The 27,080-nt window shown below is 41.2% G+C and overlaps 2 protein-coding genes across 2 annotated transcripts in view; both read left to right on the top strand.

Moving 5' to 3' along the window:
- Window positions 1–7,947, top strand: part of LOC121290839 (immunoglobulin superfamily member 3-like) — a 191,575-nt gene extending 183,628 nt beyond the window's left edge. The window contains exons 9-10 of the mRNA XM_041211828.1: window positions 2,788–3,204; window positions 7,308–7,947. Of these exons, the coding sequence (XP_041067762.1) occupies window positions 2,788–3,204; window positions 7,308–7,558 (668 nt within the window). The 3' untranslated portion in view covers window positions 7,559–7,947. The remainder of the gene's footprint in view (window positions 1–2,787; window positions 3,205–7,307) is intronic.
- Window positions 7,948–8,347: 400 nt separating this feature from the next.
- The window catches only part of ttf2 (transcription termination factor, RNA polymerase II), a 76,515-nt gene continuing 57,782 nt past the window's right edge, over window positions 8,348–27,080 (top strand). The window contains exon 1 of the mRNA XM_041211826.1: window positions 8,348–8,498. Coding sequence (XP_041067760.1) covers window positions 8,363–8,498 — 136 coding nt within the window. The 5' untranslated portion in view covers window positions 8,348–8,362. The remainder of the gene's footprint in view (window positions 8,499–27,080) is intronic.

A 27,080-nucleotide genomic window follows, 5' to 3' on the forward strand; every position in this document is an offset into this window, starting at 1 on the left:
AAAACAGAATTACCTGGAAAAACTCAGCAGGTCTGGCAGCATCGGCGGAGAAGAAAAGAGTTGACGTTTCGAGTCCTCATGACCCTTCGAAAGAACTTGAGTTCGAGTCCAAGAAAGAGTTGAAATATAAGCTGGTTTAAGGTGTGTGTGTGGGGGGCGGAGAGATAGAGAGAGAGAGAGGTGGAGGGGGGGTGTGGTTGTAGGGACAAACAAGCAGTGATAGAAGCAGATCATCAAAAGATGTCAACGACAATAGTACAATAGAACACATAGGTGTTAAAGTTAAAGTTGGTGATATTATCTAAACGAATGTGCTAATTAAGAATGGATGGTAGGGCACTCAAGGTATAGCTCTAGTGGGGTTTTTTTTTAAATAATGGAAATAGGTGGGAAAAGGAAAATCTTTATAATTTATTGGAAAAAAAAGGAAGGGGGAAACAGAAAGGGGGTGGGGATGGGGGAGGGAGCTCACGACCTAAAGTTGTTGAATTCATTATTCAGTCCGGAAGGCTGTAAAGTGCCTAGTCGGAAGATGAGGTGTTGTTCCTCCAGTTTGCGTTGGGCTTCACTGGAACAATGCAGCAAGCCAAGGACAGACATGTGGGCAAGAGAGCAGGGTGGAGTGTTAAAATGGCAAGCGACAGGGAGGTTTGGGTCATTCTTGCGGACAGACCGCAGGTGTTCTGCAAAGCGGTCGCCCAGTTTACGTTTGGTCTCTCCAATGTAGAGGAGACCACATTGGGAGCAACGAATGCAGTAGACTAAGTTGGGGGAAATGCAAGTGAAATGCTGCTTCACTTGAAAGGAGTGTTTGGGTCCTTGGACGGTGAGGAGAGAGGAAGTGAAGGGGCAGGTGTTGCATCTTTTGCGTGGGCATGGGGTGGTGCCATAGGAGGGGGTTGAGGAGTAGGGGGTGATGGAGGAGTGGACCAGGGTGTCCCGGAGGGAGCGATCCCTACGGAATGCCGATAAGGGGGGTGAAGGGAAGATGTGTTTGGTGGTGGCATCATGCTGGAGTTGGCGGAAATGGCAGAGGATGATCCTTTGAATGCGGAGGCTGGTGGGGTGATAAGTGAGGACAAGGGGGATCCTATCATGTTTCTGGGAGGGAGGAGAAGGCATGAGGGCGGATGCGCGGGAGATGGACCGGACACGGTTGAGGGCCCTGTCACTTTTCACTTTACAGCCTTCCGGACTGAATACTGAATTCAACAACTTTAGGTCGTGAGCTCCCTCCCCCATCCCCACCCCCTTTCTGTTTCCCCCTTCCTTTTTTTTCCAATAAATTATAAAGATTTTCCTTTTCCCACCTATTTCCATTATTTAAAAAAAAAACCCCACTAGAGCTATACCTTGAGTGCCCTACCATCCATTCTTAATTAGCACATTCGTTTAGATAATATCACCAACTTTTAACTTTAACACCTATGTGTTCTATTGTACTATTGTCGTTGACTTCTTTTGATGACCTGCTTCTACCACTGCTTGTTTGTCCCTACAACCACACCCCCCCCTCCACCTCTCTATCTCTCTATCTCTCCGCCCCCCACACACGCACCTTAAACCAGCTTATATTTCAACTCTTTCTTGGACTCGAACTCAAGTTCTGTCGAAGGGTCATGAGGACTCGAAACGTCAACTCTTTTCTTCTCCGCCGATGCTGCCAGACCTGCTGAGTTTTTCCAGGTAATTCTGTTTTTGTTATGCCTTTTACAGTGCTGGCTGGCAGCCCCCACTATGAGATGAGTGTGAGAGCTGCTGAGGGCCAGTCTGGTGGAGCAACAGGGAGGGGCACTGCATCTTCCATTCGTGTCTATGGAGTGGTTGGAAAGTAACATGCATCCAGCCATCACAGGCGGTGGGAGTGTGCTCCACCTACAAAATTTATACTCTGTTGAAAAATAGAGCTTAATTTCCCTTATGAGTACATTTTAATTGGCTACTAGCCACTGCCATGCCAGGAAGCTTCAGCTGCTAGGGGCTGGCCTCAGGGTAAGGTGCTTGGAGGTGGGAATATACCATGGAACCAACACGATGTGTGGCACAACTGAAAAAAGAAAACTAATGCAGCATTTACTTTATACTAGGGCTATTGTAGAAAAATATGATTGTTACTCAGGTGTAATAGTGTTTGGAATGCAAGTATTTCCTTGCTTTGAATCGGTCTGCATCTTTTTTCTGCCTCTAATTTTTTATTCCCTCCTCTTATCTTTGCTAAAGGGGCTCACCCATGTAGCCCTTCAACAACTTATTTATTTTAGCCTGTGGTCCTGGACGGCAAGGAGTCGGCAAACAGTTTGAATGTGAGATGCTATCACAGCTGACTCTCACCTCGAGGTCACATCTGCTATATAAATTAAAAATCCCATCTGACTTTGTCAGGTACAATAATTACATGTAGGAGCTGCAGTAACAGTCTGCTTAAGATAAAACCCTTTCTGCATCATTCAATTTTTCCTCCTGGTGGGTTGACCTGGGCAGAGGTGTCTGAATCTGGGCTTGTTCCACCCTTGGCTGAGGGAAATAGTGTGAATATAAGAGTAAATTCACTGATCCAGCACTTCCAGTAGGAAGTGAGGCTCAGAAGAAGCATGGATTGGAAATAGGACTGCAACGTTGCAGCTGTGATCCTCTGAGCTGCACTGTCTTCCAGTGTGACTCCCTGTTGGGAGCATCAGATTGATGAGTTTAATCAACGGAGAGAAAAATGGGTGCATTGACTTTTTCTGATTTTCACAGATTAAACATTAAAACCTGTTATCTCCTTGTTTTCAATTTCACAAACAGAATTTAAAATGCGAGTGGATAAAACAGAATTGAACATTAGCATACCAGAGAAGGACTTGTTTCAGCTCTGCTGCAATGTAACCCACCGAACACAAGATAATTCCCAGTTTGCTGTATCCTGGTTCGTGTGGAAAGTCAAGGAAGGTGCTGACCAAAAGGAGACAATTTTAAAAGTTGATCACAATTCAGTGTTTGGGTTCGATGTCTCATTGGATGGAGCTGAGGGAATGAAGGACAGACTGCAGTTAGAGAGACCTTCCAATGGATTGTATAGCTTGACGGTGCAGGACTCGGCCAGCAGTGACACGGGCAATTACTACTGTCATGTGGAGGAATGGATTCAAAATGCCAACAATATCTGGTACAAACTAGGGGAGGATGAGTCTGGGCTGGTCATGGTCACTGTACAAGATAAAGGTAACTTACTCATCAACAAAATGCTGATCTTTCCTGAATCATATGTCATCAGTTAAATTAAATAATTTCAGTGCACTCCTACTGACTGGTGCATGATGCATTGGGAACGCTTTATGAAGGTGGACAGATTTTGACTTTTCTTATAGGTTGATGGGAACAATGAAAGGGTTGCAGACACTTAAAAGGCCATTGAGTACCTGTCTGATCCATGTGTGAGAAGTGCATTAGCTGATATTGTGGTGCTGGCTGGAAATGAGCTGCAAGCATTACATCACTTCCTTAGAGCTGCAGTGAGGTGTTAGCTCACATTACATGCTCAAGCCTTTGGAGTGGCACTTAAACCCATAACCTTCTGGCTCAGAAGCAAGAGTGTAACCGTGAGCCAGAGTTGAAGTGTCTGAAGTCATACACCAGATTTGCTTTCACTACTCTGTTCACTGTGTTACACGCATCTGAGGTATAATACATCCAAACAAATGCCTTATGTTAAAAAGTAATTTTAAAGTATATTAAATTTATATCGCATCTACAGTGGTGACTGATATTAGATAGGTCCCCTTGCTCCCATATCCCTTTAAACACTGAAAATCCACAGGGGTTTAATGTTAAAAATCCACAAAGTATCATAAAGATTATGCATGCACAAGTTATATTGTAACAAACTCAAACATTACCAGAAAGAAAAGGTGCATAGCAGTTGTACCGTAAGTTATCTAAACATTTCAACACAAAATATATTGCGTATTCCCAGCAATGATTTTAAGTACAATATTGATCTACCACAGCATTCAAGTAGCTTGAAGTATGCAGTGCAGGATTCATATACCTTTAATGAGGCAATGCTGCCATTGTGTTTCTCTTTGAATCAAGTTGGATAAGGAAACAGTGTATAGCTAAGAAGAGGATTGGTGGTGGGGCTGGGTGGTTGGTGGTTGCTGTAAGGTTGAAGTCAGAATGGTTTCTACTTAGAGAATATTTTATTTTTCCTGAATGTTTGGAATGAAAGAAGACTTTGTGACTTGTGTCCATGTTGGAGGGCTACTATATGCAAACAACCCGGAGTAGCTTGGAGAATCCGTTGAAAAGCTGTCCTAAGGTCTTTCCATGTTTGTGTTACTCTCACTTGTTTCTCTCTTTCTCTGTCTTTGTCAGCCTCACTGATTTTCTTTGTGTGTGTCTCTCTCTCACTCATTTGCTTTCTTCCATCACTGCTTTCAACCCTTGTACGATGATTTTGCTTCTCCATGAATACCAAATTTGGATTGTTTCTCCTCTGCTGTCCAGCCAGAACCTAACCCAAACCATTGGCCAGCCAGACCTTGGGTTCAGACCTTCATCTAGCCAGGCCTCTGCCCACATACCGCAGGAAGACCCAGGACTCCGACCTCAAGTCAAATAGCTAATCTCTAGGCCACAGATCTCTCTAACCATCTCCACAACCCAGACATTTCTTGACTACCATTAAGCCTCAGACTCAAATCAACCACCTTGAAGCTTGAAATCTACAACCACCACTAGATTCTGAGTTGTTTGCCTTCTCTATCTGAACCATCTCAACCAGCAACTATTCTGAATCCATTTGATCAATAACAAACCTTGGAGTCTGTTTGGTACCCATGATAAACTTGCCCACATACCCATGTATCATACTTACATCACCAAGGTTGTTATGTAACTCACAACCATCTCTCTGTTTCCACTGCCTGGCTACTTTGACTGCTATCAGGACCTTGTTTTTCTTATTGGCAACTTTTCATTTCTGCCCTGACTCTCCAACATCCCCCTGGACAATGTCTTTAGTCGCCTAATTCCACCTTGCCCCCGCCCCAGCACCACTGCTTAGTGTCTGTTTAAAGTAAAACAGTGCAGGATATTCTACGGGAAAACTACTGCAAAATGTGAGTTAATATTGTGCCTTATTCTCCCCATTTCTATTAATCTCTTCCTGTTTCCCTTACTATCTCCATTTATCTCTGTTAAAATATCACTGCACCCTCTATTCTCTCTGTTGAACTCTGTTAATATATTCCTGTGTCTTTGTTACTTTTCCTCTATTTCTTGTTTTTTTTTCTCTCTATTTATTAATTTTTGAACAGTGAGAAGCTACAAGAGGGAGGGAGCAAGGAATGGCAGGAGATGGTAGAATGTAGAGTGGACATAGATGAAATTAGAGTGGGATTGACTCAAGGGCACATGCATGGAGTTGGCCTACCAAGTTTGAAGTATTGGGGAAACAGCTGGGTGAATAGAAAGTGCAGTGGATATGTTTGTGATTTTCTTGATCAATTTTTTTTAATGTGTTAATTTTGTAATAAAGTTGATTTTAAAGGTTTTTGGATGGCAGAGGGACTGACTTGGCAGTTTTACACCACAGAAATTCTTTTTTGATAGAATATGATTGGACATTTTTGATAAGAACTATGAGTAGAGGTGTTATTTTGGGGTCTGATTAGTCTCAGTGATACACTCCTCAATTTAAAACCCTGTCCATTGACTGGCAGGGAAGGGTTGTGGAGCTTAAAATTTCACAATTAGGCAACCTGGCCCCACAAAGATCCAGAAATTAGTTCATGGACAAGCCTCCTGCAAAAGGCCAAGGGTCCTAATTAACATACCAAAGGCACAGCCTGCTGATGTCAGCGGTCTCGTGACTCAAATTTAATAATATGTGAGGGGGAAACATGACCTCTGAGATTCCTCACAGCTGACCTGAGGCTAAAGCTACCAGCTTCCTAAAGTAAGTGGTTTTTTCATAATCCTGGTGGACCAGGAGGAACAGGATTGCTCAGCCCAGGCTTCTCAGGAAAGTTTTCAGCCCCCCCCCCCCCCAGCCCTCCTGGCCATCAGCATCTCCATTCCCTCTTGATCACAACAAGAAGGATAGGGTAAATTTCTTTGGATTCTGTAATGAGAAAATTATCCACTCAGTAACATTGGATTACACATTAAGGACTTATATAATGTATATCCATCACAACAATGAGCTTATTCCATTTCCTTAACCACCACTTCTACTTCCAGCTCATCTGCTGTCGAAATTCTCATCCATGCCTTTGTAACCTTCATACTTGACTATTCCAATGCTCTCTAGCCATCTTCTAATTTTTCATCCTCAGTAACCTTCAGCTCATGCAAAACTCTGCTGCCCACATTCTATCCCGCACCACATCCTACTCTCCCACCACCCTATCTTCACTCCCCATCATTGACTTCCAGTCCTCCTATGCTTCAAATTTAAAATTCTCATTTTGTTTAAATGTCTTCATGGCCATGTCCCTTCCCATCTCTATAAGCCTCTCTCACTTTACAGTCTCAGTTCCTCCCTGAACCCCTCCTTTCCACCCCATACCTTCTTTATGACACTCCTTAAAGCCCACCTCTTTTACTAAGGTTTTGGGTAGCCATTCTAACATTTCTTTCTTTAGCTCAGTGTCATTTTTCTATGTTAAAGGCACAATAAATGCAAGGTGTTGTTGAATTATAGAGCGTGACCAATGTGCGGCAGCAGCACACAATTTACATTTATAGTTTGCATTTATATAGTGCCTTTAACTTAGAAGAACATTGCAAAGCACTTCATAAAAGTGTGATTTAAAGGTTTAATTCAGTTTCACAGTCCTGTTGATACTCAACCAACTAAACCTGTGTTCTTGTGGAGGTATGACATGAGTATTAAAAGAATCAATAACACCCTCTTTTTAACTCCCTCTCAGGCCTTTTTACTGTAACACACTGGTGTCAATCAGTTTACACTCCCTCAGCCACCCAGGAAGAGAAGATTTCAAAAGTAATTTGTCAGCATGCCTGATAGGTGACTCATAGCCTGGGTGGGAAATGCCTTGAATAGTAATCAACTGTGCCTCAGGTTATGCATATAGCTGCAGAATGTACTCAGATTAAGCTTGTGAACATGATCAATCTACAAATTCTGGTGAAAAGGCTTCTTATGTGTAGACAAAAAAAACCTCAAATCCTGGAAATCTAAAATAAAACAGAAAATGCTGAAAATAAACAGGACATCCGATCAGTGTCTGTAAAGAGAATTTTCTGGTATGACAAAAAAGAAAATGAGTTTCTGATCTTTCATTATTTCTTTCCTCCAGGTTCTTCTCTTCAGGATGCGATTTGTTCAAATGATGCCCTATTCTACTTTATATTTTTCTACCCTTTTCCAATTTTTGGAGTCCTGCTTATTGCAATTTTACTAACACGCTATAAAACTCTAAATTCGCAGAAGAAATCTGATGGCAAAAATGGTGTTCCATTGCTTTGGATTAAAGAACCTGCAGTGACTTATTCTCCAACAAGCCTTGAGCCACCAGATTTCAGAATAGGACCAGGGAGCCTTGGTTAAGAGGGGAAGAAGGAAAGGGATTTCGGAGAAAATATAAGAGATATTCGACTGACGGGGTCAAAGTTGTAATGAATTAAGGATGAATATTTACCCCCAAAATAGCCAAGTTTGGAAGCAATATCCTCCACCTCTTACATTAAGAATGTACATTCTGAGGGTCATGGCAGTGAGATATGGGGGAAAGAGGATCCATTTATTCCAAGATGTTTGCCTCAATTGGCCTCTTCCCCATTACTCCCTACCCAATTAGTTGATATAGTTGGAATGTTTAATTTTACACTAATGTAGATGTATAGTCTTCTGCCAACTGTTTTTACTGCATGAGAGTTCTGCTGTCACATTCGTCCATCATGTGTAATAGGTATGATCTCATTAAAATGCCAGATGATCCCTTGGATGTTAAGACTATTGTCACTCCCGAGGAATACAGAACTGTAGCAAATGCAGTTCCATGGATAGAAATATTGAGCTGTAATGATGTAAAATTGAGGGCGTTTTTTTTAGAGCCTCATGACACTTAACTGCCCCAGTGCTTAGGTAATAAGTCTAAGAAGGGTCAACACAAAATCAGAGAAATTTTGACTTGAGGGATGGACATACACCCAGACCTTCTGTTCAATCACTGCATAGAATATTTGAACAACAGAAACAATAAAAGGGGAGTGGAAAGCTCACGGAAGCTGAGAAGAAGCTGTAGCACTGAAGACTCATAGACATTGCGTCAGGCAAACTCAGTGTTTGACAAGTGTCAAATGACTATTACTTGTGCAATAGACAAGCCAGGAAGGACACCCTGTGCAGGCAATGATCATCATCAGTGTTACGGCTGCATTATGGCAGGATTACATGAAGACAATGTTACCCAAATGCAGGATACGGGACAATGAAATTCCATCCCTTTGTTGCAAATATAGACGAGGATCAAGCAGATTATTAGCAAGTACAGCCAATGTTTCTCATTTATGAATTTTTTTGATACAGAAACCTGATTAAGCTGCAATTCTATAGAGTGGATAGTTTTTGTTTTATACATTGCTTTTGCACTTTTTGAAATAACTTTTTTAATTCTGTGTTTGAACAAGAATCATTATAATTGCCTGTTTTGGTTGAAAGTGTTCTTTGAAAGACTGTCATTTGGTCAAAAGAAATGGTTACAGGCCTGAACAGATCTAGTGCCCAAACAATTTCAGTGTGCTGACAGAATCTTGGGCATTGTTACAAGCCCAGTTAGTCTAAATCATGTAACACTTGTCTCAGCTTGAATACCTTCAGAGAATTTTCAAACATTAATTCATATTCTGTTTTAAAACGAATCCATTTATATTTACTAAACCACTCTTTAAATGTTAAATTATCTAACATGTTGCTGTACACCGTGGATTAATGATTTGGTTGGGAATGAATTATCCAACCTAAAAATGTTTTGCACTGAAGCAAAAATGGCTATTTCATTGGATTAAACTCTCAAAAATCATAAATTCTACAGTATGAGAAAAAAAATACAGTATTCATGTGAGGAAAGAAAAGTGGGATTGGGGAGGGGAATGCCAGAGGTCCAAGCGGTTGTTTCAAGACAGCATCACTATCATGGGGATGGAGTTTGATACATGGGCAACATTCCCCCCCGTCAGGGGGGGTAAGTGCAGGAGTGGGTGGGCTTCCAATTGGCGCCCCCCAGTGGGGGGCACGCCGCCATTTTACATGGGGGGGCCAATTAAGGCCTGCCCAGCATGACATGCGCTAGGAAGCGCTATGAGCGCTCCCTGTGCAGGCAGAGGGGGGATTCCCATAGCCAGTAGTGTGTTCTTTCGCACAAAGAGCGCACAGATCTCCCTGAGGCGAAGTGCTGCCTCAGGGAGATCGGCTCTGAATTAAAAGTTTGAACAAGTATCAGAAAAAATTTTCCCTGCCACGTCCCCTCATGTGATACTATCACATGAGTTGAGACTTGTCCATAACTTTTATTGTAAAATATTCTGCACTTTTTTAAATCACTCATGAAATCTCATCCTGCCGGTTGATGAGGTTTCATGTTTTTTCACAAGCCCGCTTGGGCTCCCAGCCTGCCCACTAACCTTAAGGTTGGACGGGCAAGGCCATTAATGAGCTCAATTGGTTTTTTTAATGGTCTTAATAGGCCATTGACAGGTCGGCGGGCGCACATGTGACTTGGATGTGTGCCTGCCGAACTGACAATCTAAATGACGCGGGGTGACGTCGGGAGGCACGCTGGGTGTCACCCCACATCATTTTATGCGTCAGCGAGCAGGGCCCACACCCGCTCACTGACCAGAAGATGCTGGCCCATGTGTAGGAAGATTCTACAATTGGAAACTTTTTATCCCAGCACTGAATGGTTAACCAACCTGATTGGATATCCCTACCTAGCTGGTTTATCAGTTTTCATGTTGAATTGGTATGGTTTCATGCAATACAAATTTTGAATTGATAGGTTATTACTTGGTTAATTTGATCTGTTCCCACTGCACATCAATTCCACTGCACAACCTGAGCAGAATAGAATCAACTATTTTCTAGAAAAGGTTTTTCTATTTATTCATTATAATCCTGGGTAATAAATGTTGGCCTAGCCAGTGAAGCCCACATCCCTTGAATGAATGAATAAGTAAATAAACTTTATCTAGAAAATAGTTGATTCTATTCTGCTTAGGATGTGCAGTAGGATTTATGTGCTCTACTCTTATCTAGAATATGCTCCTCTATTATCACATACAATGCATGTATAATGAACCATGCATCAGGAACACAAGGCTCATACATATAGGTCCATTGTAAGCTGCTGCATCCTTAATCTAGTCGTTCCAATTTATAAACTATTGTTACAGTTCGGCTATAAGTATACAGCAGCTGCAAGTTCAGGTAAGAATCTGACAATACCTTTATCTTCCTTCAATAATGTTACTTGTCAGATGACTGATGATGTCTTCAGGCTGTATTTGGTACTTGTGATGCTGGGTGCTTTGTTACATTTGCTATCTTCTTGCAGTAAAAGCACAGATTAATTACAATAACAGTAGCTTAACATTCTGGTCCAGGGTTCCTCTGAAATGTGCAGTTATACCCTGTTTGCATGTTGGACTTTTATGATGTGGCACAGTATCTCGCCCTGAATACAATCACAGGATTCATCATCTGACCAAGTATCTAGCCTAAGGATCCTTCATGTGAGTAGGTGACCAGTGGCACACAAAGTACTCATTAGCCAGGGCAGAAAGTGAGAACCAACTTTTGACTAATGCATTCATAGTTGTGAACATCCATGAGTGGGGAATATAAATGAGCTGTGGAGTCGATGCCAAGGCTATTTCATCATTTTGTGCCTCTTGGACTCTTCTGCACAGCCCTTCACATCCCATGTGCTTTTTCATTACCAAAGAAGCAATTCATTTAAACCCTAAACCTTCAGAACTATCAGGTGCTCACAGCTTGATTATGTTCTTCCTTCCCCAACCTCTCAAAGTCATGTCGTTGTTACATAGTCTCTACATTTCACATCTTTATCTCCATAATAAGATCAAAATTTATCATAAGGTTTTGATTTCCTTTGCTCATAAACTTGCCCAAACAGATACTGCCTCTGAATTTGATGTTTTTGATCCTGGACCAGCCAGACTGGTTTTGAAAGAATGACTTATTTGAGCTTGATGTTGGAGAGTGAGGCACTTGTTTACAAAACTCCAGTCTCAGAATTCAATAACTGTTAATCATTTAAAAAGGGGTAAAGGAAAGGTTAAGGTATGAAGTAAAAATACATTTCCGATGGAGTTAGTAAACCAATATACTTTAATTCAGCAAAGATTTTCAAATGTGGGTGGGAGAATTGGGAGATCACTGTGCCCTTTCCATGTGCCCACTGCATTGTAAAATAAATTCTAGGAATAAAGTTTAAGCAGTTTTTTTCTGATTATAAAATGCAATAGAATATAGCAATCACTACAAGGGCATAGAACTTAAATGATAAATTAATAACCCAAAATGTTAAACATCTGAGTTTGAGTGTCAATACAGGTTAAAGGATGTTCCTAGCTTCTTCTGTAGTAGGAGCAGTGAATTATATTTTTGTGGAGTACACTAGACAAAGAAAAAGGCTGAGACCCATGACAATTCTGGAAACAAGCAATGTAGTGATATCTGTTAATTAAAACCAATGCAAAGCTTGGTCCTGAAATGAATTAATTTATTTGGGAACAATGTTATATCAGGTAACAAGAATAGGTCAGGATATGGAAGGCAATAATTTAGCTCTTGTGAAGGCTTGTGTATATCAAACTCACTGAAACATTTGGCAGTATCAAGAAAAAGTACAGTACAAAACTTGATACTGGCTGAGATTATTGTGTGAAAAATTCCATTGAGCACTTTTGTACACTGTTTTAATTCTGGAATATACCTGTTGCAGGTTCAGATTTGGATAATACTAGTTCTGTAAATGGATCAGGCTAACAAATTCTGATTTTACCAGTATGACCTGTAGAGTTTCCAAGCAGTGTGAAAAGGCATCAGTGACATTTATGAACTGCAGCAGTTGACACCACAAAAGCCATGTAAAATAGCAATATGGGTATATCGCACTTAAGCCTTGGCTAAGTAAGCCAAGAAAGGCATAACTGGTTCTGAGCTGGCCTTCACAAGTTGAAAGATGATACTGCAACTTCAAAAAGCAAACTGTAATTGGGTGTTATTTGAAGCTTCAGCGAATACACATTCTACTTTGCAGGCTGAATTGGATAATTGAGCAGAAATGTAAAAGGGCCAATTTTATAAAGTTGGTAACAAAAACAGAATTACCTGGAAAAACTCAGCAGGTCTGGCAGCATCGGCGGAGAAGAAAAGAGTTGACGTTTCGAGTCCTCATGACCCTTCGACAGAACTTGAGTTCGAGCCCAAGAAAGAGTTGAAATATAAGCTGGTTTAAGGTGTGTGTGTGGGGAGCAGAGAGATAGAGAGACAGAGAGGTGGAGGGGGCGGGGTGTGGTTGTAGGGACAAACAAGCAGTGATAGAAGCAGATCATCAATAGATGTCAACGACAGTAGTACAATAGAACACATAGGTGTTAAAGTTAAAGTTGGTGATATTATCTAAACGAATGTGCTAATTAAGAATGGATGGTAGGGCACTCAAGGTATAGCTGTAGTGGGGTTTTTTTATATATATATAATGGAAATAGGTGGGAAAAGGAAAATCTTTATAATTTATTGGAAGAAAAAAAAAGGGAAGGGGGAAACAGAAAGGGGGTGGGGATGGGGGAGGGAGCTCACGACCTAACATTGTTGAATTCAATATTCAGTCCGGAAGGCTGTAAAGTCCCTAGTCGGAAAATGAGGTGTTGTTCCTCCAGTTTGCGTTGGGCTTCACTGGAACAATGCAGCAAGCCAAGGACAGACATGTGGGCAAGAGAGCAGGGTGAAGTGTTAAAATGGCAAGCGACAGGGAGGTTTGGGTCATTCTTGCGGACATTCTCCGGGACACCCTGGTCCACTCCTCCATCACCCCCTACTCCTCAACCCCCTCCTATGGCACCACCCCATGCCCACGCAAAAGATGCAACACCTGCCCCTTCACTTCCTCTCTCCTCACCGTCCAAGGACCCAAACACTCCTTTCAAGTGAAGCAGCATTTCACTTGCATTTCCCCCAACTTAGTCTACTGCATTCGTTGCTCCCAATGTGGTCTCCTCTACATTGGAGAGACCAAACATAAACTGGGCGACCGCTTTACAGAACACCTGCGGTCTGTCCGCAAGAATGACCCAAACCTCCCTGTCGCTTGCCATTTTAACACTTCACCCTGCTCTCTTGCCCACATGTCTGTCCTTGGCTTGCTGCATTGTTCCAGTGAAGCCCAACGCAAACTGGAGGAACAACACCTCATTTTCCGACTAGGGACTTTACAGCCTTCCGGACTGAATATTGAATTCAACAACTTTAGGTCGTGAGCTCCCTCCCCCATTCCCTCCCCCTTTCTGTTTCCCCCTTCCCTTTTTTTTTCTTCCAATAAATTATAAAGATTTTCCTTTTCCCACCTATTTCCATTATATATATATATAAAAAAAACCCCACTGGAGCTATACCTTGAGTGCCCTACCATCCATTCTTAATTAGCACATTCGTTTAGATAATATCACCAACTTTAACTTTAACACCTATATGTTCTATTGTACTATTGTCGTTGACATCTTTTGATGATCTGTTTCTATCACTGCTTGTTTGTCCCTACAACCACACCCCCCCCTCCACCTCTCTGTCTTTCTATCTCTCCGCCCCCCACACACACACCTTAAACCAGCTTATATTTCAACTCTTTCTTGGACTCGAACACAAGTTCTGTCGAAGGGTCATGAGGACTCGAAACGTCAACTCTTTTCTTCTCCGCCGATGCTGCCAGACCTGCTGAGTTTTTCCAGGTAATTCTGTTTTTGTTTTGGATTTCCAGCATCCGCAGTTTTTTTGTTTTTATAAAGTTGGTGCTTGGGGCTTTATTGCACGTTGCAGTAAAATCCTATATTCAGCAATATTATGGCAATACAAGTCATGCAAGCATACTTTTTAATTAATATTTCAATGAAGGTGTGATGACATGAATGATGTACAGTATTCATATCATCCCCGTAACCTGCAGGGAAACTGATAATGGATCACAAATTGCTGATGCTGCAAGTTTCCAAGTATTGGAAAAATTGGTATGTTTTGTATATTTTCACTCCCTGTTTGTGCAAAGAGGAGTTTTTCCATGGAAATGCAGATAGTTGTAGACTGTTTATTGAGAAAAAGTAATGTAGCTAGAAAACATGAGAAAATCTTGGTTTGAACTATTGAATCTGGTCAAAAAGCAGCAATTTAGAATATAGTATATAAAAGAAATAGTGTCAACACTATAGAAATCCAAGACTGAATATTTTCCTCGTAACCCTAAAAAAACATTTTTTTTAAATCCCTAATTTGGGAACAGGTCATAAATTCTCACCATACTGCTCCCCTTAAACATGTATTTAAATTGTGAAGAGTTTATATCTCTGTAGTTTTTTTTAAATGTACAGAACTGAATTACAATGTATCAGTGAACAGACATTGATGAGCCAAAGACATTTCACACTTGAATCATTCTAAAGATCTGCAGCTCTTTTACTTTTTTTGCTTGTTAATTTTCTGTATTTCTCCCATCTCATCAGGAGATGCTGAATCTTGCTGGAGTACAATTCCATGACAGCCCCCCAGTACTCCTATCCAAGTAGCCAGTCATCCCATCCAAATAGCCAGTCTGTCTGACCCTAGATAGCAATTCCCAGTAGATTGTCTGATAGTGAGTGGCATAAGAGCTGTACCTGAACCTGCTCTCAGTGAGATTTCACACACATTTTCCAACCTGAGTCATTCTGGCTATTTTGCCCCCTTTGGGTCAGGGTCTCTGGATACAATTGTAGTACCCAAGTGATCAATTAATTCAGTACACCCCATTCATTGAACCTGAGAGCATTTTGCCTGGTTCATTTCCATTTGAGGTATAGTTCAGTTACCACCTGAGGGGAGCTGTTTTCACAGAATCATAAAGTTGGCATCATGCCTTTGAAAGAGCTATCCAATTCATCCCACTACACAACTCTTTCTCTATCCCTGCTCATTGTTCCTTTTCTAGTATATTTCTAGTTCACTTTTAAAATCTGCTTCCACCACTCTTTTATGAAATGCATTCCATTTAATAACTAATAACAGCTTGCATCATTTCCCCTCTGGTTCTTTTGCGAATTATCTCAAATCTATGCTCTTTATGCCAGCCTTCTGCCAGTGGAAACATTTTGTCCTTATTTATTTTATCAACACTCTTAATTTTAAAGGTTACATACATTTGGGTGGGTGTGTGTGAAGGAAGAATAGGATGTCAGATGAACAGGTTGGTAGACTTTAGGTATTTGCTAAAGTTCCAATCAGATCTTTCAAGCCAGTGTGATTCCACAGTATGTCCAAATTCCTTTTGGTGCGAAATCTGATGTGCTTGCTGGACAGATTGAAAAAGCCATTCAAATGACATTTATACCTTTTGAGTCCACTTTATTATAAGGTATTTTCAACTAATGCCTCAATCCCCCAGTTCTCACATCATATCTCATTCTGGGAGATTAGCTCGAATCTTTTCAACTGGAGAAATGCTGTACATCTCACTTCAGTCCCTCCATCTGTTTTTTATATTGTGAAAATTTGAGTTTCAAAGAGGAAGTGTTAAAATCCATGCTAAATAATATTTAAAGCTAGTCCAATTCACATTAAACATGACAGGCATTGGAAAGGGACACCTCAAAAATTTATGTTCATGTTAGTCTTGGTACTAAATATGTTGTTTAAAATTATATTTAAAATAAGTCTGCAGCTTTTATCTATTTATTATAGCGCAGTTACAGTTCAATAAAACAATATTTTGTGGTTTAGCTATTTCTGATGAAAGTTTAATACCTCATAAGTGAATATGAGTTGTTCTAACATTTTAGTACAACTTACAATACAGCCTAGAGATAACATCTTATTTTTTCCCCTTAACAGTATAAGTACTAAAGTTGAACAGTAACTGAAGAGGGTCAGGCATCAACCTGATGTCTAACAACCTGAGTTATCTATTATTTGTCATCAGATCTGTAGGTAAAGGTGGGTGTTGAGACAAAAATAAATAAATAACATTTCTCTTGATTTTTTTAAAATTCCGTTTTCAAAATGAAAACTTCCAAATATATATCAATTGGTTTGGAGAGTCAGCAGGAAGTGGTAGCAAGGTACCAATACAGGTTCAAGTACAATGAGCCATGCTTATAAGGATTAATTTGACCATTGTATCTGGCTGATCGCTGTATGTGAGGCTGTCTTATGCTATTCCAATTGCAAATATTAGTGAAATACTTTTGTTGAATGGAATCAGCATGTAACTACTGATGAATAGGATGGGTTGTTAAGTGTAATGTCAGCTAGTTATTGCGCTTTCAAAAAATTCATTAGTAATTTGAATCTGTTCCTGTTTAAAATTTGAGTTTACATGTTTAAAATGCTATTGAGCAGAGTTTGCAATGAATGTAGCTACTTATTGCACATGGAGCAACATGTTCCACACAGCAGATAGCAAAGCAACCTTTGCAAACTTTCTCAGTGCTCAGGTGGATAAGCAGACAGCAGAGTATAAATTTTCATCTTCAGCATGTGAGCAGTAATCCGTGGAATGGAGTGCCCTTCCACCCCCAACCCCATCACTCTGTTATAGAATCCATCAATGGGTTAAAATTCAGGCAGGTTGTCGATTTGGCAATGTTCCGCTCCATCAGTTGATTGCCAATGTGAATAGAGTGAATATGAAAATTTACCCTATAGTTTCAGTAGAGGGAAAAATGTGAGATTCTGTGTGTCACTGGAAATACAATTAATCTCGTCAATGCAATGCAACTACATTGACTGTTGTAAACAAAACCACGCAGATAAATATGAGTTTTGGATTTGCAAAGACAGAACATACATTACAGTTGAATTACAATAACGATAACTTGTTGCTAAAACTGAATGCACTGTATTTCAGGGTGGTCATATTTTGGCCCTCTAGCTTCTCCAGTGGAGTGTATTGTAACTTTTGGCCTGTGATGTAACTGAAAATGCTTCCTTGAAAAAATTATTGTGCATTAATTCTGATTCATTCTACTTTATTCACAATTTCTCAAAGCTTTATGCTCAATCAGAAGTGTCAACCTTTGACACAACCATGTCGAACCATTTGATTAATTTGGTAAATTTGTACTGTTTTCACCTAACGAGATTGTTACTTTTTGTAACTATAGTACTAACCTTTTCTCAAAATGATCCAAAAGGGTCCCTGCACTGCCTGGTGGTAGAAATGTTATAGAGGATGAGAGCCTTCTGGTTTAATGTCTTACTGATAACTGGGAAAATGCTTGCGAGGTGAATGCTTCACAATATTAAAATGAACGAAGGAATAAAAATCTCTCACAGCCAGCCTGATGTATGAGCTTCCTGCAGATAGGCATTTCTTCCAGCATTTCCTGCTATATGGTTGACCTGATTTTAAATTTGACATTGCGAGGTGGGAGCCTTTACTCCAAGCCATGATCAAATTAAACAATTCTATACTGAAGTGTTGGGATATTCCCAGTTTCTGATTGTTTGGACAGATGTCCTGTTTTAGGTATTTTCAATGTATCAGTAATGCATGATACTGTGGAATTTCATTTGTGATGTAAGTATTTTAATGGAAATTTAAAAATGTGATGTGCTTTGTTTGAAATATTTTGTCATTTTGTTGTTAATAAAATACCGGGTCTTGAAAAGATCTTTGTGTTTCAGTCAGTGCTTTGTCCACATTTGTAATTAAGAAACTATCAGTTTTTTTTCTTCGGACTCTGTTGGGATGGTTCATAGATATGAGACGCTTTGTTCCCTCACTCAAGTGGTTATTTTTCCTTATACGCAAGTGTCAACAAATAGCATTGAGCATTGAAACAGATTATTTTGTCACTTTTGTCAGTTGAGGTATAAACGTTGGCCAGGATATTCGGAGAATCCCTGGTCTTTTCAAATTGTCCGACAAAGTATTTTATGCCCACCTGAGAGAACAAACAAGGCCTCAGCTTAACATCTCAACTGACAGGTGACACTTCCGATAGCATTTCTTCAGCCCTGCACTAAAGTGTCAAGTCTAGATTTATTTCCTTAAATCTCTTAAATGAGGCATGAATCATTAACTTTTTAACATCTGCTCTGTTACTGCTGGGTAGTAGTAAATTAACAACTTTCGGCAGGAGGCCTCGCCCACCCATCCGCAGAATTCCCTTGCTGCATTTCTAATAATCTTGAATCTCCTTTGTTGACAAGAACCTGCCTAACTGTTTCTTAAAAAGCCATTAAGTTCTATTTTAATTAATTCACAGGATATGGGTACTGCTAGCAAATAAGGCATTTGTTGCACATCCCTCGATGCCATTGAGATGGTGGTGGTGGACATTCTTAAACTGCTGCAGTCATTGTGGTAAAGATATTGCTACAATGCAAATCTGTAGGAATTTCCAGGGTTTTGATCCAGCAATGTTATTGGATTGATTTTTTTTGTCTGAGACTTGGAGATCACAGTGTTCCATGCACCTGCTGTCCTTGTTCATCTAGGTGGTGGAAATCACTGGTTTGAGAGGTGCTGCCAAAGGGGTCTTGATGGCTTGCTGTAGTGCACCCTGGAGATATTGCGTTATGCTGATGCGGTAGGGAATGGATGCTGAAGTTGGTGGATGGGGTGTCGATCAAGTGGACTGTTACGTCCTGGATTATGCCAAGTTTATCAAATGTTGCAGCTTCAACATCCTGGCAAGTGGAGACTGTTCCATAACACTCCTAATACGTGTCTTGTAGGAGGTAGAGAGGCTTCAACTTAGATGAAATACACAGTCTCTGACCTATTCTAGGACTCACTGTATTTATGTGACTGGTCCAATTGAGTCTTTGGTCAACCCAGGATGTTGATGGTGGGGGATTTGGTGATGATAATGCTATTAAGGGAATGTGGTTAGGCTCTCCCTTGTTAGAGATAGTCATTGCCTGGTAACCTGTGGCATGGAAGTTACTTGACACTTATCAAACCAAGCCTGGCATGTTGTACAGGACTTACTGCATACTAGCATGGACTGCTTCATTATCTGAGGAATTGCAAATTGACTTGAATACTGCAACCATCAGCAAATAGCTCCACTTCTGATCTTATCATTGAGGAAATATGATTGCTAAAACCGCTTAAGATAGTTGGGCCTAGAACATCTGAGAAACCCTTGCAGCAAGGCCCTGGAATTGAAATGATTTGTCTCCAATAACCCAGTAATGTTTGTAACAGTAATGACTGCAGCCACTGATGAGTTTCCCCTAAATCTCCATTGACTTTAGTTTGACTATGATTCCTTGGTGCCACATTCAGTCAAATGCTGCATTAATTTCAAGGGCAGTCACTCTCACCTCATCTCTAAAAGTCATTTCTTCATTAGTCCATATTTGAACGATGGCTATGATGTCTGGAACTGAGTAGCCTTAGCAGAAAGCCAAACTAAGTTTGGTGAGCTCATTATTGGCCAGAAAGTGTCAATTGATAGCACTGCTGACATCTTCTTCTGTCACATTGCTGATGATTGAGAGTAGACTGATGGTGCAGCATTGGCTTGGTTGGATTTTTCATGCTTTTTGTGGACAGGATCTACCTGACAAATTTTCCACATTGTTGATAGATGTCAGTATTGTAGCAGGACTGAAACAGTTTAGCAAGCCATATGGCTAATTCAGGAGCACAAATCTTCAGTTCTGCAGCCTGGATATTGACAGGGCCCATAGCCTTTGCTGTGTCCTGTGCAGTCAGCAGTTTCTTGATGTCATGTGGAGTGACTTGAATTGACTGAAGATTAATATATGTGATGGTGGGTACCACAGGAGTAGGCAGTAAATGATTATCCACTCAGCACTTCAACGCCCTTTTGCACTTGTGCTGGGTTCCAGCATCATTGAGGATGGGAACGTTCACAAGCCACCTGCTGGTCTCAATAAGAAGAATTCTTTGCAAAAAAAATTTTCTAAACCACCAGAAATGGTGACTTTGGGTCTTGCTATGCCTAATATTTATGGCATAAATTATGCTTATTCAGAACTGGCACAAGTGCAGGATATTCACATTCTCTGATCTTCTGCAAGGGGTTATATTAAAGAACAAAGTTGGGTTTTCACAGTGGTAGCTCAGGAGCAATACAAAGAAACAAATTCATGTGCAGTGAGGAAGTGGTGCAAAACTGAAGTAATTCAGCCATGTGCAAATTTCCTTGGGGGAAATAAGGGGGCAACTCAACTCCTATGTTGTAATTATGTTAAAAACCTCAGAAAATTAAGTCAGGACATGTAATAGTCACTTCTAAATCTTCTGTTCAGTTTGATAATGGAAATAATTTTCATAGCATTAATCAGCTCACTTTGCTTAATATTGGTCATTTGTTCACTTCAGAACAGCAGAAGGGTATCAAAAGAATTATCTCGAAGGATGATTGTTGTTAGTGCATAAAACCAATTTAAAGTAGCTCCAATGTCCAAGCTCCATTGTTTGTTTTTCCAATGAAATCATATTTTATAACTGCATAAAAACCCAGGGCACTCAGGTTTGAGTAAACTGTTTAGCAATCTGAACATATTGAGGAAAATTATAGAAAATTATATCAATTTGTCCTCCTGTGCAAATGACTTTTAATTTAAATTATCAACTTAATTATGATTTCATTATGATTTTGAAGGAAGGGATTCAAAACCAATGTGGTTTAATATATCCAGTGTTTAATATGGAAGAGAGGGAATAACAATACACTCTCTGAATGCATTGCTGGATACAAGCAGGAGCTTTAAGCTGCTTTAATCCATTTTCTAGCTGCAATGGTAGCAGTAGGAACCTGGGGGTGAGGTGAGTTGGAAACTTGATCGCTGCTCCAGAAATAAGGCACAGACTATTTTAATTCCCCGTTTTCATTTAAATCTTACCAGCTGATTAGTTAGACAGAAACTTAAGGGTAATGGACACCAACAGCTTTTATAATTAAGTTAAATTAATACCCATTCAACAATATGGAAGGGATAGTCAATCTTCTACAATGGCATAAGTTATTTGTGATTAGATCTGATTGTTTTGATTAATTAAACCTCAGAAACATGGTCCATTATGAGTCTTCATAACCAGCCTCTCTGTGTTCAAAGATGAAAAATTTTCTGCTCGTGTTTATTGACGCCCTGATATTTTGGGCAGAATTTTACGTGTCCCAGCCAGAAGGTTTGTCAGCGGGGGAATCCATAAAATTCCTCAGGTGGCCTTCCCACCCACCCCAGGCATATGTGGAGTTTCAAAGGGGTGGGGCGGGTGACACCTCCCCTCGCTTCAATGAGTCCCTCAAGTGGCTTCCTACGCTGTACTCAATTTTGAGGCTGGCGGGAGGAGGTCAAAGACAGGGGTGAAAGCCCAACCAGGTTACCCTGCTTGGACTTCAAGGGAGGGAAAGGGTGGGCACCTCTCTCATAGATCGCCTTTCCTGATCAGGCCACAACCCACCCATCCCCCCCCACCATGGTCTGTCCCCAACTTGAGTGTTCCCCTTCCCCTGGTCTTTCCAACCTGGCCGCCCTCTCTCTATCCTAGGGCCCCTCCTCCAGTTCTTGCCATGAAACCCCTACACTTACCTGGCCCTGGGCTCCCAGCACTTAGAATCTGGTGACTAGGTGCAGTCCAGACAGTGGCCACCGGTCCCATTGCGCCGCTGGGACTACAGAGTTGTTGGGCAATCAGATTGGCTGGCAGCTGTCTGGCGCAGGACTCCTCCAAAATGAGGGGCTGAAGACCACCCCCCACCCCCCTCACCAACTGCCACCCAGCCAATTATTGCTCCATGTGGTGTTAAATGGCTGCAGGGCTGCCAACATCATTGAGGATCTGTGCTCTGCTGACTCTTATGATGGCAGGGCAGCACCATTTGAAAAATCCTGCCCCTGCCTCAGCCAATGAGTTAGAGGCAAGGGCTGGATTTATGGAAGGACATACAGCGAACAAAGGCAACTTACAGAGTCTATTTGAGTCTCCACGAACTACAGCAAACCGAACTCAACAACTTCTAATAAAAGCAGAGTGACTGAGAAAAATAGAGTGAGTGGAGTTAAAAATCAATCCTAGTCACAAAGTCTCCATGCGTGATTGATGGGGGAATTGTCCAATCATCCTCATTCTGGTCAGAAATAATGGTGTATGTAAGGCCAACTTTATGTGGCATTGGCTGTTGACACCCAAATGCTATTTCCAGCCACAAAAAGCACATGTTAACCAGTAAACATAGATTAAAATGTACAATTTGTCACACTAATCTTCCTGGCTGCTGGTTTTATCAAATCCAGAATTTCAGTACCACAAGACTCACATATGGGGGCCAGCCCATTCAGACAGGCCCCATGTCATTTAAACCAGCTCCAGACAAGCCGATACTACTCCCTACACCTCTATTGTTAAATCCTCCATCCACTTCAACAGTCAGTGTCATTGATGTATTAAATAAATTAATATCTAGATAAAAATTTACCAGTTTCTTAATCATTAATCATTTTCTGAACAACCCACAAATCTTTCCCGTACCTACCATTTTCTAGCATACATTTCAAAATGTCAGAAGGCCTAAGGGAAGTTAGTTGTCCTATTCTACAAACTCTTAACATTCATGGTTTGCACAGTGTGTGATGATATTCATCACTAAAATTACTTGGAGTTTAAGAATAATCCTTGTAATTACTGGCCATGGATGAAAAGGAAATGGCAAAAGTGTGAGGATCTTGATAAGAGAAAGTGTCAAACTGAACGGCATAAAGGGCTGTTTCACTGCAGGAATCTGAGAGAATGAGATCAAATGCAAACCTCTGCTTGCAAAACTCGAAGCAGGCTGCTGTTTCTGTAATCTCTCTCTCAGCCAGAGCATTGTTAAACATTATATTCAGGATAATGATACAGGATAAAAGTGATACAAGCTGCTTACACCAAACACAAAGGGAACGTGTTAACCATTCAGACCCCTACTTCAAAAGAAAACCTTTGGGCTAGACTTCCCCGGCCCCATGGAGATAGGGTTGGAGATCGGGGGCCAGGAACGTAGCGGGGAGCCACTTGGCGACAACATGCCTGCTGCCAGGGAAGTTTCCCACAGGCGGTTTGGGAGGAGGATCAGCTGCCTGTACCATGGAGGTGGGCAGCCAGTTAAGGTGATCAACACCACAGTGGTGAGCAATTTTTCAGCCTTGTCAGCATTTTGCTGCTGGCAAAGTGCCACCCCCTCCCCACCAGAGGCCCCCAGCCCAATGGAGATAGCCTCATTGTGGCAGGCTGGGGTGTGGGGTGGAGGCTCATTGCAGCAGGGGCTCCAGAGCTCCATGAATGGGGCCTCAAGCTGGAAAAGCTGCAATTTCAGCCAATCCCAATCCTTTGAAGGGGTTTCCCTTCCATCCCTATGGACCTGCCAGCCTTGATCCTGTTCATTTCTGCAGTGCTGTACAGGCCAGTAAGGGCACCTCATGTTGGGGTGCCTTCATATTGCTGCACCCTTGTGGTGTCCAGCCTGCCTTAGTAACACCCACCACTCCAAAGCTGCTGACTCTCTGATTGGGCCGACAGCATTGAGAATCCATCCACCACACTTATTAGGAAGGTCAATTCAGAGGCAGCCAATCAGGGAGTTACCTCCAGAAAGATTGCTGAGCTGGACTTGCTGTTGGCAAGTGAGGGCTGGGGTACCCCAGGTGGGGGCTGGGGTACCTCACTTAGTGCCTTGTCGGGATCCTGAAGCCAAACGGAAATCCAGCCCTTTGAAATATTAAATTAACAAGAAGGTTTTAATGAAATATGATTTTCATAGAATAAAACATTACAATTTCTACGAAATAAAACACTAGTAAGGTGGGATTTTCCGATCCCACCCACTGTGGGACCAGGAATTCCTGCCCGAAGTCAATGAGTCTTTTACTGATCCATCAAATTTTCCATCCCGCCTGCGACGATTCCCACGGTGGGCGAGACTGGAAAGTCACAATTGCAATAAGTCACACGCGAATCGGTGAATAGGAATCCTCCATGCCTGGTCTGTACTGAGTGCATTGATTTTAGCCAGAGCAGAAGATAAAACATGGCCGGGATTTTCCAGTCCCGCCCGCTGCCAGGATCTTCCGGTCCCACCAAAAGTCGATGGACATTTGGCTGGCCCACTGCATACCCACAGCAGGTACTGCCACAGCTGGTCGGGAAAATCCCAGTCTATAATCCTCCTCAATGTGCCCACACTGAGAATGACAATCTGATGATTTTCCCCCTCCTAACTGGCTGTGCAGTAACTCCGGTGGGACTGGGACTGGGATTGGATGTGTGCATGTTGAAGATGACAAGACTGGATATGGGGAGACGGTGGCCTAGTGATAATGTCGCTGGACTAGTAATCCAGAGGCCTAGACTAATGCTCTGGGTTCAACTATGGATTCAAATCCCACCGTGGTATATAAAGCTAGTCTAAGTAATAATGACCATGAAAATGTCATTGATTGTTTTGATCCATCTGGTTCACTAATGCCCCTTTGGCGGGGGGTGGGGGGGGGGGGGGCGAGGGAAATTCTGCCATCCTGGGTCCAGACCCACAGTTAACTGTCCTCTGAAATGGCCTAGCAAGGTCATTATGGGCCATTACGGATGGGCAACAAATGCTGGCCTTGCCCACGATGCCCACATCCCATGAAAGCATAAAGAAAAAAAGATTGGTGCTGATGGTGAACAAGTTGGATGAGATACTGAAGAGATTGTGGTTTCTTATGGAGCCAGACCCCAGCAAGGTGATTTCAGCAGGAACTTGACAATTTCTCATTTCTCAAAACAAAAGAATAGCAATGCTGTATAAATCTTAGTGGCTCCTCAATGCTCCAAACCCTTCCTCTGTCTTGCTTCACTCCTAAACCTTCCTTCTCCAGATTCCAACATCTCTATCCTCCAGTGTTCAAAACTTTTAGACTATATTCTTAATGTTCCCTGATGACAGAACTACCCCAGTGCTTCCAGAACCTAAAACTTCAATGACTCTATATACCAGAATTATTCTTCCTGTGTTCATTCAACCTTCTTCTCTAGTTTGGAACTCTCTGACTCCTTCCTTCACAATATGCTGGACTCAGGTTTCGTTCCAGTACTGGCAGGTGTGACGCCGCACTATTCTCTCCCAGCCTTCTCCAGCACTCCTAGATTCACCCAATGATAATATGTCGGGGTAGGTCATACAGCATCTGTGCAGATAAAGAGTTAATATTTTTGGTACTGAAACATTAACTCTGTTTCTCCACACTACTTGACCTGCTGAGTAGAAATTTCTGTTTTTATTTCAGATTTCCAGCATCTGCAGTATTTTGCTTTTGTTCTAATAAGTCTTGATCCCTGGTGATACTAATTAGCAAACATTCAAAATCCCTGATTTACTGTAAGCAACACTACATAATATTGAATCAGAAGTGCCCCGATACGGGATTATTTTCCAAGTACCTCTTTAAAAGTTGGGATACGATGCCACCCAGTGGACAAAATCTACATTCCTTAATGCTTGATGAACACAAACTAATATTAATCTGAGTATAGTTTCCTAAATCTATCCATTTACTTCATTGCATTCCTTTGCTCCAATTATAAGAAATTCTTGCTTCAGGCATAACACATAAAAGTCTCAGTAAGATCTAATTAGGTTATTAATTTTTCACTTTGTTAATTTTATGCATGCAATAAGCAAAATCTGATATAAGCTGTTAAGGAGCCAAATTAATTTTCATTCAGACTAGCAGGCAAATTCAAACTATACTGTACAAGGTAAATAAATTGGACAGGATTATGCGGAGGTTGCTACCAACTGTGCATGCCTGGTACATTCGAGGCATGTGCCAGTTATGTCTGTGAGAGTTCTCTCAATTGCCCCACTGTAATTTTGTCAATTTTCTGGAATTTCTGCACATCTTCCACTAACATTACTGCTTAGACTTGAGAAAACTTCCATGGAAATTTGAGTCCTGGCTCTTGATTTAGTGGTTCTGTGGATAGCAATTTAATTGTTCTGAACTTGTTAAATAAAATATAGAGGGATTGATTTCTGGCTCATACTTATTTGTGTACATTTCTTGTCATAAGAGACTGAATTATACTGATTGATATGTTGTGTTTTTTTATTTCATTTTTCCAAGATTTGCAGATTTAGTTCTCTTTGCTTTGTGATACCAGATTCTCCAGAATATTTGATATTTTGAGAGTTGTTAATTATATAGAATTTACAGGACAGAAACAGGCCATTCAGCCCATCTGGCCTTGCTGGTGTTTAGTCTCCATTATGAGCCTCCTCCCACCCTTATTTCATCTAATGTTCTAGATTATCGTTCTATTCTTCTCCCTCTTGTACTTATTCCATTTAAATGCATCTGTGTTATTCAACTCAACTACTCCAATCTTCCACATTCTTACCACCCTCTGGACAAACAAGTTTCTCCTGAATTCCTTGTTTGATTTATTAATGACTATCATATATTTATGACCCCTAGTTCTGGAACACCCTGCTAGTGGAAACATCTTCTCTGCCCTATCAACCTCCTGCAGAATTTTATGGACCTCTATTAAATCACCCCTCGGTTTTCCCTTTTCTAGAGGAAAAAAAATCCCAGCCTCTTCAGAATTTCTTGATAATTGTTGTAAGAATGTCATTTTTTTTTTACTTTACGATTTTGTCTTTGGTGGAAATAAAATGCAGACAGAATTGGCAATGAATTGTGTTCTCGAAAAGCCTGTCCTTTCCCTTCAGTGATGCTGCTAACATTATAGAAGGATCAATTTCAGGAGCAAGGATGTTGTTGTGTACTGTAAAGGTAGGCACATATAAATAAAGCAGGTGGAGAAATGTAGAGTTTAAAGAAGTATTAGGATTGA

The sequence above is a fragment of the Carcharodon carcharias genome, chromosome 18 (genome assembly GCF_017639515.1).
Source record: "Carcharodon carcharias isolate sCarCar2 chromosome 18, sCarCar2.pri, whole genome shotgun sequence".
NCBI classification, from domain to species: domain Eukaryota; kingdom Metazoa; phylum Chordata; class Chondrichthyes; order Lamniformes; family Lamnidae; genus Carcharodon; species Carcharodon carcharias.